At 36.1% G+C, this 16609-nt stretch overlaps 1 protein-coding gene across 1 annotated transcript; it reads left to right on the plus strand.

Annotated features, from left to right (window-relative positions):
• The first annotated feature begins 10878 nt into the window (after positions 1–10878).
• LOC129105982 (zinc-binding protein A33-like) lies at positions 10879–12272 on the plus strand. The gene is given in 2 exon segments (XM_054617270.1): positions 10879–11983; positions 11986–12272. Coding segments are annotated over 2 exon segments (1386 nt in total). The 5' UTR covers positions 10879–10884.
• The last annotated feature ends 4337 nt before the right edge of the window (positions 12273–16609 follow it).

Here is a 16609-nt window from a genome sequence, read left to right on the forward strand (position 1 = left end):
TTACTGATGTTACCCTTCTTCCATTTGTATTTTAAGAGTTTGGATGGTGTTTTATATTTTTTCTCAATATAATAGAAACAGTGTTTGCCTCATCTAACTTAGTTTAGGGTCAGTTGTGATATAGATGTCTATGTTTTAATGTTACTGGCGCTGCTGTATTGCGCTCATCCTCCATGCTGTACTGAAAGCAAATTCCACTCACCTTGGTTGTTATGTTTTTAATAAATGATTGCTTGATTAAGAAGTTTTTAGATTAACATTCTTACAGCTTCTTCTGTCTGACTCCAACAAGTTCCCCAACACTTCTTCCTCCTCTCCTCATCCTCCTCCTCCTCCTATCCTGCAGACAGCAGTGACATTTAACCACCATTATTGAACATCTAAACATATCTTTCTCCAGGCTGGTTAGAAGAAATCTCCCCTATTGTTCTGACTGTACACCATGCTGTGAGCAGCAAGCGGTCGCTAACTCCTACTCCTTCCTATTCCTCCTAACAACCAACTCCTCCTCCCAATTCTCTCTACTTGTCTATGTTTTCTCCTAATTGTATATTCCTCCCGTAAGTTTCCCCAACCATCTTGTCTTCTCTCTCTGAAGCTAAGCTTGGATAATCACGCCTCAAATGTCTCCCTCCATCTCTTCCTGGATTATGTTTCCCTTCTGCATCACCTGTTTTTCCATTCTCCTCAGCGCTGCAGACAGATGTGACATTTAACTACCGTTCATCAGCGTCTTGACCCGTCTCTCTCTAGCTCTCTGAGAAATCTGTTGTGTTGTTTTGTCGGATCACACCACGCTGTGAGCAATCAGTCTTATCCTCCCCACTCCTTCCTGGTATCCCCTTCTCTTTGGCTTCCAATCGTGCTCCTCATCCTCCTTTCCTCCTCTTTCCAAAACTAATCCCATCTTTTCCTCCTCCACCACCCGATCCAATAATCCTCCTCCTTCTCCACGAGGTCTCTGTCTTCCCTTTGCTCAAATGTCATCCTCCTGCCTCCCTCGCTTCAAAATATTTCCACTTCCACATCCCATCATGCAGCTGAAGAGGATGAAACTCTTCAGCTGTTTATCCCACTTATTTTTCTTCCGCCATCAGCTCGTCCTCGTCTCCTCCTCAACATTTTTTTCTTATTATCTCCACGGTCTTATTTAGGGCAGTACTGACTATTTGATAATTCGATAACTCTACATAAATTAAAGAAATATTAAATGATAAGTGCTTACATTGACTTGAGCCCCTTGATGATATAAAACTTAAGGTGAATTAAAAATATATTTAAAAAAAATTATGTATGCATAATATTTTCTGTGTCATGCACAAGCTAACACATACAACTATGCTCAGTATTTAAAATAATCTACATGCAGATAGCAGCAGAAGAATAGCAAAGTATAGATTAAATAAAAATAACAGGTGTAGCTGCTGCCTTTCTTCCCTCCTCAGCCTCATCACCAGCTTCAAAGCATACTCCATTTTCTCTCCTTCCTTTGATCAGTAGCCTTCCACACTCTTCCTCCTCCTCCTCCTCCTTTTTGTTTCATCTCGGCCTGTCAGGATAATTACATTAACGACTTATCGTATGATATAAAGACATGACCTTGATCACTTTTGCTGACCTTAATATTGCTTGTTGTGTTTACATGAATGTTTGTTCACATAAAACTGTAGTGACATATTACACTATGACATTTATAAAAGACAAAATATTCTATGATGTTTTAATGACATTTTTCTGACACCATACTATGACTTTTTTTTATGACTTTTCCAATATACTATGGGTTTTCTATGACTTTTTTCGACCTACTGTAGTGTGATCTTCTACATTTCTTTTTAAGTTTTCAACATGATATACGTTTTAATTACTTTTTAAATATGTACTATACTATGACTTTCGTTTTTTTAACATTGTAAATTAAAACTCTTTTTGACTTACTATACAATAACTATTAACGATGTACTGAACTATGACTTTTCAGCATTTAAAAAAAACACTTTTTATGAGTTCCTTCTACTTTTTATGCTATGATCTTTTATAATTTTTTTCAACATACTTAATTACAATTTAATTATATTCAATTTAATAATATATTATTTATTATTTCAACATCCTATTTCAACATCCTTTTCAAAAATGTATGACTTTTTGGACAAGATTTACTTTGACTTCTTTTTGATTTACTACTCCATGACATTTTATGATTTTTTGATTTTTCCTCTTGCTTTACTTGTGACTTTTCTGACAGTTATTTTTACAACGAACTGTACTAAGACTTTTTTGTGACTTTTCTGACATATTGTACTATGACTTTATTGTGATTTATTTTTTTAGACATACTATACTATGAATTATTTTTAGACATACTATACTATGACTTTCTTCAACATACTATACTGACTTTTTTTTGACATACTATGACTTTTTTTTGACATACTATGACTTTTTTCTTTTTTTACATACTATGACTTTTATGACATCCTATACTATATTTTTTTCATACTATACTCTGACTACTTTTCGACATAATATACTATGATTTTTTTTTACATCCTATACTATAATTTTATTTACATAGTATGACTTTTATATTTTTATTTTCGGTTTGAAATAAAACTTGCATCCTCAAATCAAAATGAATGCCACATTACGTTCATGTGCGGGCTGATTTACCCAATACACAAGAATTTAAAGTGCGTTTTCTTCTCATCATCCAACAATTACATTTTCCAAGGTTCTTTATGTATTCGATTACTTCTGATGAAGCTCTAACGTAGCTTTTGCAGATGCATGTTTTAAGTCTGACTTGACGTAGCCCACACCTCTGCAGATCTGCCCATAGACTGTAGGAGTAACCGTCAAAAAGCCATAAATCAACCTCCACTATGCCGAGGAGGGATTGTAATTATCTGTAAACTCATATCTCATGTTCATTGTAAAGAAAGAAGTCAAGAATCAAATGCGTTATTTAAATAAAACAAGGTTGATTATCCTGTAAATTATTTGATTTGGCTGCAAAATATTTACTCAAATATAGATTTTTTTAAAGACTTCCTGTTTCTAAAGCATCTTATAACAAATTGGTCTACTTTGAATAATCCCTTGAAGTGTAAATAGTGCTTTTATCTGTGAACTATTTGTGACAGTCAATTTACAAATATTCAGAGGTGCACGACCAGGCTGCAACCTCCTCATCCACTTCTTCCTTTTCTTAATTCTTCCTCTAACAACATCTCCTCCTCATTCCAGAAGAATGCCGTCACTTTGCTCCTCAGAATCTCTCCCTCTCCTCCTCCACATCATCACACCTCGTTTCATTCATCTTCTCACTTCACTCTCTTCCTTCCTACATTATTCCCTCACCTCCTCCTTCATCATCCTCTGCTCTGCACCACAGACAGCTGTGATATTTAGTGAGCGTTCATCAGCATCAGCAGTGAACCCATCCCTCTTAAGGGCTCCATAGATGTCTGTTGTGTCTCTCAGTTTTGGGCGCCATGCTGTCAAGCAACTTGTTTCTCCGCTTGGAGCAACATGTCTGAGGAAAAGCTACTTCAAAGCTTTCTCAATTCAGAAAATGTCTCCCACTGTCTGTGTTTACTTCTCCTGACCCATTCACAAATGCACATCTTCTTGTTTACGTCCAGATGGGATCCAATAAGACAACATTTGAGGTTGTTAAGCTCTTCTTTCCTCTTTTATTATTAGATCTAGCCTTAATTTTCATATGTTCATCTGATTCGCCTGCAGATATTAAGGTGAGCTCAGACCAATAAACGAATGAGCAGCAGCGAGTTGAATCCAGTTTTCAGGAGGTTGTTGGGTCTTTTTGCAGCATGAGAGGAAAGAAAGATAATTCTATATTTTTATATACAAAACAATTCTCAAAAAAAGATGATCACCAAAGTCATGAACACATTAATGCACAATAATTATAATCCAATCATATCAAACATTATTACACTGAAATGGGCCTTTTTGCTTAATATATATACATGTTTTACTTATGGTACTTTGACTGTAGTTTGATGCTAATACTTTTGTACTTGTACGTAAGTAAAACAAGATCTTATTACTTCCATCGCTGCAGTAAATATATAAATAGGGAGGAAATAAAAACAATCTTCAGAATATAAAAGAATCAAACATCTATCATGCGGTACTCTTGATGAAGAAGGAAACAAGAAAGGATCAAAATCGATGAGGAACAACCAGATTAAATAACAAGATTTTTCTTCCTTGACAAAAACCTGGTGCCTACATTACCCACAATGCAACTCTGAGATGAGCAGCAGCCTACATAGGTCTGGTAAGCTACCTAACTCCACACCTTCAGATAGTCAGTGGTCTTCAGATCCAACCAGGCAGCGGTCTCCAGTTCTTTAAAGTGAAGTCAATGCTTCCTGTCTTAAAGCTGCATTCTCTCTAATGTCCACCAGGGGGCGACTCCTCTGGTTGTATAGAAGTCTATGAGAAAATGACTCTACTTCTCTCTTGATTTATTCCCTCAGTAAACATTGTAAACATGAGTTTATGGTCTCAATCTCTAGTTTCAAGTCTTCTTCAATACATCATGATGTTCATTTAGTAAATTATGCTCAATTTAGAGTCAATAGACCAACTAAATTCAGTTGTACAATACAGCTCAGGCTCCACCCAGTTCTGTTTCATTCTACCTGAGTTGGCTGGGGCCCCTCCTCCTCAATGTGGGGGCCCAGGTGATAAGAGTAGGTTGGCTGTGGCGACTAACATGTAAGCAGTCAGTATCAGTGTGGTTGGGTCGATGTTATGTCTCAGCAGGCCGTGCATTCACCAGGCTCCACCCACTTTACCCGTAGAGTCCAGAAGGGGGCGGAGCCTGTGCTTTTTTTTACTTGTCATCCATTCATTTAATTCCCTTTTAAATAAATTACCCATTTATCGGCAAGTCGTTGTCTGTCATATTGTTTCAAAAGGGGAACTATAAGGTCACTGAAATCAGGGCTTACGCCTGAGATATTGAGACTGGATAATTTGTTACCAAATTATTGATTGTATTTTTATTATTTTCTCCTATTTAGGAGTGGTGACCCGCAATTTTTAACGTGAGCAAGATTTTAATTTGAACGTAGTTATTAATAACCGCTACATCATCATCATCGCTGCTGCTAATGCTGCAGTCGGATTACTGCAAACAGCAGAGAGAGGCTGTAAAAGAAAAGGAAGGGAGCGATCGAGAAAGAGAGAGATAGTTTTTAATAATCAAAGGCCACACACTGAGGAACCTCTGAGTCACCCGTAGAGCATCTAAAGAGTTGAGTTCAGTCCATTAGAAACCTGGTTTCCACTGCAGGGTTAATCCAGGTGACACAACAAACACTAATAACACGAGAACACACAGTGTGTCAGGAAATTAACTATCACTAACAATTCCAATAACTTTTTTTCTGATTCATTAAAAAACTGAAATAAAAGGACAATAAAAGTAAAATGAAATAATGTAAAAGCAAATAAAAGTAGAAAATAAATGCTAATTCTAGCAATACAATGAATGCACCTGGCAAACAGGTGCATCAAAATGCACCTGTTTGATAATTCAAAGTTGTTGCATCTTATTAATCTGAATGTACAGTTTGCTCATTTTCTGCACTAATTCTACAAAGAAACTTCACATTAAGGTGCTTGAACCCACAAAGACATGATCACAAGCAGAGCCCTGCAACAAGCTTTAAGGAAAAAAAACCTCTGGTGGGAAAACAAGTGTGTCTTAATAAACTCAATACAAAAATCCAGGAAATGCAAATGTATAAAATCAACTTTTCAACTTTGCCACAAGGGTTCAGACAAAAAACTAAACAGTAATTTGCCAGTTAAATCCTGTGGAAGATGACTGCAGTCTGTTTCCTTTCCTTTGCCTGCACTGCCCCCTAGTGGTCACTCATGTCTGTACTGATATCAGTTACAAGTAGGAGATCAAACATGGGAGTGGACACAATAATGTGAACACGCTGCAGGAAAAATGCAATGCACTGCAACACTACAAACTGCATTCTCAAAAAGAACCACAGAGGTGATTCATCCTCCTTCTGACAGTGTTAGTTTATGTTACTCAGCTTCTAGATTATTTATGACCGCACATTGTGGATTTAAAAATAATTAAAATAAATAAAATTACATCACAGTGCATTATATGCTGGTGTAAAGGAGATAAAAACACATCTCGTTAGCTTTAGCCGTTAGCTAGCAGCTTTTAATAGAAGTATGCGGACGTCACCTGTGTTCCACCTGTCCTGGTAGTGAGGCTGCAATACCACGTTTGACCACACTCACCGGCCGACATGTAGCAGCCGTTACAACCCAGAGGGGCGCTGTTTCGCACGTTTGAGGAAACTACGTTTCCAGTACTTGACAAAGAAAACTGATTACTAATAGCAGTGGTGGAGGAAGTATCCAGATCCTTTACTTAAGTAAAAGTAAAAATACCACAAGGTAAAAAAAATACTTCATTGCAAGTAAATGTCTTGCATTGAAAGTATAAAGTATCTATGTATAATCAGGAAAATGTACTTAAAGTAATAAAAGTAAAAGTACTCAGGGCAGAAAAATGTCCCTGTATTATTTACATATATTATATTAATAGATTTTTTAAACTTGTGTATTAATGTAAACGCAGAGTTTTCCTGTTTACTTATTTTGAATTATTAATGATTATTTTTATTTTATTCTGCAGATTATTTTCTTAATTTCTATCGACTGCAAGCTCAACATTACTTAAAAATAAAAATGAATAAAAGGAAAAGCATAAAAGCTTCACTCATTAGTGAAGCTGGAGTCATGAAATATGTTGGGCATTTCAAATGACTAAAACAATCAAATATAGTTTATTATTAAATTTATATATATCATATCAATAGATATTTTTTTACTCATGTATAAATGTGAAAGCTGAATTTAACTGTTGTAGTTGGTTGAGCTGAACTCCTTTTGAACTATTAACTAGTGATTATGTTTACAATTAATCTGCTGATTATTTCCAAGATTTCTATCGACTGCAAGCTCCAAATTATAAATAATAATAATAATAATAAAAGGAAAAATCTTAACATTAGTGAAACTGGAACCATGAAATATTTGTTTACATGACAAATGACTAAAACAATCAAGATAGTTTTATTATTTCATTTTCTGTTTATAAACTTATCAATTCATTTGACTAATCATTTCAGCTTTACTTGTACATGTTGCACGTGTGGCATTAACTGTCAACCAGGAAATATATTATTGGTCATACCTAATAGGGATTTATAAAATATATATATATGGATCTATAGATTATAAGAATATGAGAGGAGTTCATAGAGAAGAGAAAACTGTTCTCATCATCTATTGATTTTAAGCTGTGTTTAGTAATTCAATAAGCTGCACAGATGAATATGCTTAATGTACTGCATTCAGTAGTGTAATGTAACTAAGTACATTTAGTCAACTAATGTACTTGAAAGCAGGGTTGGCAATCTTGTGAAACTAGAAAGAGTTCTCTAAAGAAATATTTTACTCTTGTAATATTTTGAATTCCAGACTTTTGGTTGTAATTAAGTATTTTTTATCTCTACTTTTACGACAGTAAAGGATCTGAGTACTTCTTCCTTTATTGACTACGTGTTTAACAAACATATAATGGACAGAAAAACAGCATGAAAAAGGTTTATTACATTTTATTTTTGATACAGAATACATGTTTCCATAATTTGACAGAGAACAAAACCAAATCCAGGAATCTGTGTATGAAAACCGATTGTTGTCGTTGGTTTGAGCTCAGGTCTGTGTGACGTCATCGGTTCATAACGCAGCGACACCAGTTCAGAGGAGACGGGAAGAGGGAACCCAGTGAGCATTTTTCCGTTGAAAAGACATCTAAAAGTGGTTCAAAAGTGAAAGTTTATTCAACGTCTATTTGTAGACGTCTAATAGACGTTCACGTTTAGACCACATTTCAACGTGATTTGCAATAGTGCATTTGTAATCCTTTACGTTGTGCTCATGATGTTACATCATCATTTTCGAAACTTACTATGAAACCACATCCACATTTCTCAGTTGAAAGCCAATATTTTAAATATGGTCTAAACGTGAACGTCTAATAGACGTCTACAAATAGACGTCGAATAAACTTTCACTTTTGAACCACTTCTAAACGTCTTTTAGACATAAACATCTTTTAAACATCTTTTCAACCTCAAAATGCTCACAGTAAAATATGTAGCTTTTAAATACGTAGTCACAGTAACACATTAACAGTTTACACTGACAGGAAAAACAAGACCATCTGACACAGGCAACAATTCATTTGTTTTTATTCATACAACTACAATGAAATTGAAAATGCACGCAAAAAAATCTCCCATTTCTTCTTTAAATGTCGTTGTCAAAGCCTCCCAGCAGCCGGTTTCAGATGATCTGTCATAATTCAGATGTCTGTAAATTAAACAAGAATTAGAAAAACATATTCACTCTTGAACCAGTCTGTTCACCGGTGACCATAGTCGTTTTTTAAAAGTCTTTTCGAAAAGGTAACTTGTGTACTTCAGTAACGCAGTTCCATGTCTTTTTTTTTTTTTTAAACCAAACTATGATCTTTTCCTTAACCTAACTAAGTGGTGTTGTTGCCTAAACTGAGTTTCCTGTGAAGAAGGAAGTTAATTTTGAAAAGAAACGTATGCATGTTCAAAGTGTAAATTGACACGTGTTACTGAAGTTTCGTAGTAAAACTCAGATCATACGAACCGTTGTTTGAGGATACGTTGCAGGCAGAGGTGCTTGTCATTAATCAATTGATTAAAAGTCACTTTATGATTCAACAAAACCAAGAAACTTTCATCAATCCATTAATTATTACATGTGAACCGTTACATACATTATTCATTACTGCACATACAACCCTTCCGTAACAATATCCCACATCAACCCTTTCCCTTGATGTTCCACGGTTCCTCATTCAAAGAATACTCTCAGGAGTTTACTATATTATATTTTAACTCCTCCTCTACATTCTAAATACATTCAGACTTCCTTTAAACACAAACATAACTATTACAACAGCCTGCTGCACTCTATCAGTCCACATAACCAGCAATGAATCAATACTTTGGAATGAGACACACCTCAGTGTTACAAGTGATCCAACAACATTCAGCAGAGGAGGTGTGACAAAGCTCCACCCCTCACCTGACTCACCTGAGACAAACCAGGAAACAGTTTATTATTCGTCCTCACTAAAGAGAGACACACAGACTGAAAACCAGACGATCAGATTCATCTTCAGAACAAACTAACAACTTCATCTGAGTGAGTTCAGTTACAGGAGAGAAAAGGCTTTAACAACCTGTTTTCTGATATCAGAAAGGGTACGAGAAAGGTTAATGCAATAGGTTAGCATGGCATCTTCACAGAGAGCAGTGTCAGGAGGAGGGCCTCCTGGTGGATGGATTCCAACGTGGGGAGGGGCTGCAAAAAGACACTCATAGGGTGTTAAGTTAGTCCCAGCCCGTTTTCTCATTCCCATGTGCATCAGGACAACAGGAAAGGCTTTGGGCCAGGGAAGACCTGTGTCTTCACAACACAACACCCAGTTTTTGCTTTAGCGTGCCATTTTCACGCTCAACAGCGCCTCTACTTGCTGGGTGGTAAGCACAGTGGTGTCTCAAATCCAATGTTCAGTTATCATAGACAGCATCCTCCCTTTAGACACATCAAATCTTTGCCCATGAGGTTAATGGGACAGCATGGGGACAAAAGAAATGCTTGTTTTGTTTTTACCTCTCCGACGTCATCAGAGTAATGACACTTTAAAGGAGTGGTAAAATGTTCTTTAACAGTGAGGCCAGACACACCTTGAGAATAGGTGTTTCTGCCACTTATTTTAGCTGTAGGCATTATAACTGAATTTGTTGCTCTAAAAATTCTAATTTGGTACCATCAACACCGACCTTGGTCATAGGCTTAGTTTTATGAGCATCATTCTTATATTTAGCATATGTTTGTACAATAGGCTTTTTTACTGTTTTCTTTTCTAAAAATGTAATAGTTTTTTGAATGGCACGTGTTACTGAAGTTTCGTAGTAAAACTCAGATCATACGAACCGTTGTTTGAGGATACGTTGCAGGCAGAGGTGCTTGTCATTAATCAATTCATTAAAAATCACTTTATGATTCAACAAAACCAAGAAACTTTCATCAATCCATTAATTATTACATGTGAACCCTTACATACATTATTCATTACTGCACATACAACCCTTCAGTAACAATATTCCACATTAACCCTTTCCCTTGATGTTCCACGGTTCCTCATTCAAAGAATACTCTCAGGAGTTTACTATATTATATTTTAACTCCTCCTCTACATTCTACATACGTTCAGACTTCCTTTGAACACAAACATAAATGTTGCAACAGCCTGCTGCACTCTATCAGTCCACATAACAGCAATGAATCAATACTTTGGAATGAGACACACCTCAGTGTTACAAGTGATCCAACAACATTCAGCAGAGGAGGTGTGACAAAGCTCCACCCCTCACCTGACTCACCTGAGACAAACCAGGAAACAGTTTATTATTCGTCCTCAGTAAAGAGAGACACACAGACTGAAAACCAGACGATCAGATTCATCTTCAGAACAAACTAACAACTTCATCTGAGTGAGTTCAGCTACAGGAGAGAAAAGAGGAAAACTACAACACTGCTGCTTCAACCTGCTGACACTCCACACACTGAACGTGAGTTTGACTAAAAGCACGACTCAAAGTTAAAGTAGATTTCAGTGAAGTTAGTAGAGGAGGGAGGTGGAGCCATGACTGACTGTTCTTTCTGTCTGCGGTGTTTTCAGCTTCACTCAGAGACAAAATGGCCTCCAGATCAGAGGAGGATCTCTGCTGTCCGGTCTGTCATGAAGTCTTTAGAGATCCTGTTGTTCTGTCATGTAGCCACAGCTTCTGTAAAGACTGTCTGAAGAGCTGGTGGAGAGAGAAACCAACACAGGAGTGTCCAGTTTGTAACAGAAGATCTTCAAAGGAAGAACCACCTCGTAACCTGGTGTTAAAGAACCTGTGTGAGAGTTTCTTACAGGAGAGAGATCAGAGAGCTTCAGAGGCTCTCTGCAGTCTGCACTCTGAGAAACTCAAACTCTTCTGTCTGGACCATCAGCAGCCAGTGTGTGTCGTCTGCAGAGATTCAGAAAAACACACCAACCACAGATTCAGACCCATCGATGAAGCTGCTCAACAACACAAGAAGAAACTTCAGGAAACTCTGGAGCCCTTAAAGGAGAAGTTAAAGGTTTCTGGACAAGTTAAAGTGAAGTTTGATCAAACAGCAGAACACATGAAGGTCCAGGCCCGACGCACAGAGAGGCAGATTCAGGATCAGTTTAAGAAGCTCCACCAGTTTCTAGAGGATGAAGAGGAGGCCAGGATGGCTGCACTGAGGGAGGAAGAGGAGCAGAAGAGTCAGATGATGAAGGAGAAGATGGAGGCTCTGAGCAGAGAGATAGCAGCTCTTTCAGACACAGTCAGAGCCACAGAGGACGAGCTGAGAGCTGAAGACGTCTCATTCCTCAACAACTACAAGGCTGCAGTGGAAAGAGTCCAGCAGCGCCCCCTGCTGGAGGATCCACAGCTGCTCTCAGGAGCTCTGATAGACGAGGCCAAACACCTGGGCAACCTGACCTTCAACATCTGGAACAAGATGAAGGACATGGTCTCCTACACTCCTCTGGTTCTGGACCCAAACACTGCTTATCCAGAACTCATCCTGTCTGAAGATCTGACCAGTGTGAGACCAGGAGAGAGACAGCAGCTTCCTGATAATCCAGAGAGGATTGATTATTACGGCTCTGTTCTGGGCTCTGAGGGCTTTAACTCAGGGACTCACAGCTGGGATGTTGATGTTGGAGACAGTACATTCTGGTTTCTGGGTGTGTTAGCAGAGTCTGTCCAGAGGAAGGAGACATACTGCCTGGATTATGGAGAATAGCGTTCTATGAAGGTAAATACGTTGCATGGTCACCACCAGGTCCATCCACTGATCTCCAAGTGCAGAAGAAGCTCCAGAGGATCAGAGTGAATCTGGACTGGAACAGAGGAAAGCTGTCTTTCTCTGATCCTGATACTAACACACACATACACACCTTCACACACACTTTCACTGAGAGGATGTTTCCAATCATTAGCTCTCTTGATAAACTGAAGATGTTACCGATGAAGATCAGTGTGACAGTGGAACAGAGCAGTTAGAGATAAAGAGGATGACTATTATCATTATGTTTATGTTTTAAAGCCTTAAAGGGTTATTATTGTTTTCATTCTCTTTTTGTTTTTTATATTGACAATCAGCTTTTTATTTCTATTGTCTACCTTTTAATACATAACAATATATCACTTAGTTTCTCATGTTTTGGTTTGTTTAGCCGTTCTCGTCCTCGACAGCCGAGGTCAGAGACTTTATGTTGTTTTATTGTTTTCATGTTGTTCGTCCGGTTCATTCTCATGAAGGTGAAATATCAGAAACTTCCATTCATTGGTTTGAGAAAAAAACCAGCATGGCTTTGAATTGCTTTTGAAACAATCATAATCATAACCGCTGCTCTTATTCTTCAAGAAACACCTTTTTTTTTACTGTAGTTTGATCAATTCTAACTTGCTTTCAGCTTGGGGTTAATTATGAGTATGATGATAGACTTTAACGTTTAATTCCATAACCTTTTAGAGTTTAAAATGAATGACGGCAAACAATTGTTTAAACATTAATTTTTGTATCAATTTTTTTCATCTGCTGCATTGCTCAGTCTTTTGAAAAAATAAATTTGACTCTTACTGCAAAAACCTGTGTTATTTTATTTGACTACTTTAATATCTCCAGTGAAATGAACAGGAAACATATTCTACTTAAATACAGTTTTAGGTACTTGTACTCATAATAATTATAATAAATAGTAAAAAATAATATATATGTTTGTAAAATAAATATCATAAGGGGAGGTAGTAGCCTATATGAATAAATTAAACTGATCACCAAGTGATGAAGACGTTAATGCATCAATAATTATAATCCAATAATATCAAACATTATTACACTGAAATGGGCCATTTTTGCTAAATTAATATCTTTTACTTACAAATTTGCCTCAGAGAGTTTACAATCTGTACAACGTCTGACCTAGTGTTCACTCATGTCCTGTACTGATATCAGTTACAAGTAGGAGATTGAGGAACCTCTGAGTCACCCGTAGAGCATCTAAAGAGTTGAGTTCAGTCCATTAGAAACCTGGTTTCCACTGCAGGGTTAATCCAGGTGACACAACAAACACTAATAACACGAGAACACACAGTGTGTCAGGAAAAATTTAAAATCTAAGATCAAATTAGAAGTTTGAGGTGAGCTGGATTTTTTACAAGTAGCCTAAAATCAATTCCAATAACTTTTTTTTCATGATTCATTAAAAAACTGAAATAAAAGGACAATAAAAGTAAAATGAAATAATGTATAAGCAAATAAAAGTAGCAGAAAATGACAATTCTAACAATAAAATGAATGCATCTGGCAAATGTCCTGTTTGATGATTCAAAGTTGTTGCATCTTATCAATCTGCATGTACAGTTTGCTCATTTTCTGCACTAATTCCACAAAGAAACTTCACATTAAGGTGCTTGAACCCACAAAGACATGATCACAAGCAGAGCCCTGCAACAAGCTTTAAGGAAAAAAAACCTCTGGTGGGAAAACAAGTGTGTCTTAATAAACTAAATACAAAAATCCAGGGAATGCAAATGTATAAAATCAACTTTTCAACTTTGCCACAAGGGTTCAGACAAAAAAACTAAACAGTAATTTGCCAGTTAAATCCTGTGTAAGATGACTGCAGTCTGTTTCCTTTCCTTTGCCTGCACTGCCCCCTAGTGTTCACTCATGTCTGTACTGATATCAGTTACAAGTAGGAGATCAAACATGGGAGTGGACACAATAATGTGAACACGCTGCAGGAAAAATGCAATGCACTGCAACACTACAAACTGCATTCTCAAAAAGAACCACAGAGGTGATTCATCCTCCTTCTGACAGTGTTGGTTTATGTTACTCAGCTTCTAGATTATTTATGACCGCACATTGTGGATTTAAAAATAATTAAAATAAATAAAATTACATCACAGTGCATTATATGCTGGTGTAAAGGAGATAAATACACAGCTCGTTAGCTTTAGCCGTTAGCTAGCAGCTTTTAATAGAAGTATGCGGACGTCACCTGTGTTCCACCTGTCCTGGTAGTGAGGCTGCAATACCACGTTTGACCACACTCACCGGCCGACATGTAGCAGCCGTTACAACCCAGAGGGGCGCTGTTTCGCACGTTTGAGGAAACTACGTTTCCAGTACTTGACAAAGACAACTGATTACTAATAGCAGTGGTGGAGGAATTATTCAGATCCTTTACTTAAGTAAAAGTAAAAATACCACAAGGTAAAAAAAATACTTCATTGCAAGTAAATGTCTTGTATTGAAAGTAAAAAGTATCTATATATAATAAAGAAAATGTACTTAAAGTAATAAAAGTAAAAGTACTCAGGGCAGACAAATGTCCCTGTATTATTTCCATATATTATATTAATAGATTTTTTAAACTTGTGTATTAATGTAAACTCAGAGTTTTCCTGTTTACTTATTTTTTAGCTATTATTATTATTACTTTTATTTTATTCTGCAGATTATTTTCTTAATTTCTATCGACTGCAACCTCAACATCATTTTAAAAATAGGAATTAATAAAAATTGAAAAGCAGAAAAGCTTCTCTCATTAGTGAAGCTGGAGCCATGAAATATTTTGGGCATTTCAAATGACTAAAACAATCAAATATAGTTTATTATTTTATGTATATATATTATATCAATAGATATTTTTTTACTCATGTATTAATGTAAAAGCTGAATTTAACTGTTGTAGTTGGTTGAGCTAAACTCCTTTTGAACTATTAACTAGTGATTATGTTTACAATTAATCTGCTGATTATTTCCAAGATTTCTATCGACTGCAAGCTCCAAATTATAAAAAATAATAATAATAATAAAAGGAAAAATCTTAACATTAGTGAAACTGGAACCATGAAATATTTGTTTACATAACAAATGACTAAAACAATCAAGATAGTTTTATTATTTAATTTTCTCTTAATAAACTTATCAATTCATTTGACTAATCATTTCAGCTTTACTTGTACATGTTGCACGTGTGGCATTAACTGTCAACCAGGAAATATATTATTGGTCATACCTAATAGGGATTTATATAATATATATATGGATCTATAGATTATAAGAATATGAGAGGAGTTCATAGAGAAGAGAAAACTGTTTATTATATATTGATTTCAAGCTGTGTTGAATTTAGTAATTCAATAAGCTGCACAGATGAATATGCTTAATGTACTGCATTCAGTAGTGTAATGTAACTAAGTACATTTAGTCAACTAATGTACTTGAAAGCAGGGTTGGCAATCTTGTGAAACTAGAAAGAGTTCTCTAAAGAAATATTTTACTCTTGTAATATTTTGAATTCCAGACTTTTGGTTGTAATTAAGTATTTTTTATCTCTACCTTTACTACAGTAAAGGATCTGAGTACTTCTTCCTTTATTGCGTGTTTAACAAACATATAATGGACAGAAAAACAGCATGAAAAAGGTTTATTACATTTTATTTTTGATACAGAATACACGTTTCCATAATTTGACACAGAGAACAAAACCAAATCCAGGAATCTGTGTATGAAAACCGATTGTTGTCATTGGTTTGAGCTCAGGTCTGTGTGATGTCATCGGTTCATAACGCAGCGACACCAGTTCAGAGGAGACGGGAAAAGAGAACCCAGTGAGCATTTTTCCGTTGAAAAGACATCTAAAAGTGGTTCAAAAGTGAAAGTTCATCCGACGTCTATTTGTAGACGTCTAATAGATAGTTCACGTTTAGACCACATTTCAACGTGATTTGCAATAGTGCATTTGTAATCCTTTACGTTGTGCTAATAATGTTACATCATCATTTTCGAAACTTACTATGAAACCACATCCACATTTCTCAGTTGAAAGCCAATATTTTTAATATGGTCCAAACGTGAACGTCTAATAGACGTCTACAAATAGACGTCGAATAAACTTTCACTTTTGAACCACTTCTCAACGTCTTTTAGACATAAACATCTTTTCAACATCTTTTCAACCTCAAAATGCTCACAGTAAAATATGTAGCATTTACAGTTTTTTTCAGTCTCTAACAAGCGTTTTTCTAAACAGTAGTCACATTTTCAAAACTCTAAACACGATTAGCACAACATCGGTCCTTTGTGGCCATACCATTCACACATTTCATGTTGTTTTCACACAATATGCAGTCAGTGAACACATTTATATAATGCTTACATTTTCTTAACAGACAAGCTATACCTCCAAACAAAATTATGGATTGTTTTTGTATTATTTACAAATGTTAACACACAACATCCCACAATTGCAAACACAATATTCCAAACCTTAGATACAGTATAAAAACCTCTGCTTCTGTAATACAGTAATATCAGTTCTAAA

Source organism: Anoplopoma fimbria, chromosome 17, assembly GCF_027596085.1.
Source record: "Anoplopoma fimbria isolate UVic2021 breed Golden Eagle Sablefish chromosome 17, Afim_UVic_2022, whole genome shotgun sequence".
In the NCBI taxonomy this organism is placed as follows: domain Eukaryota; kingdom Metazoa; phylum Chordata; class Actinopteri; order Perciformes; family Anoplopomatidae; genus Anoplopoma; species Anoplopoma fimbria.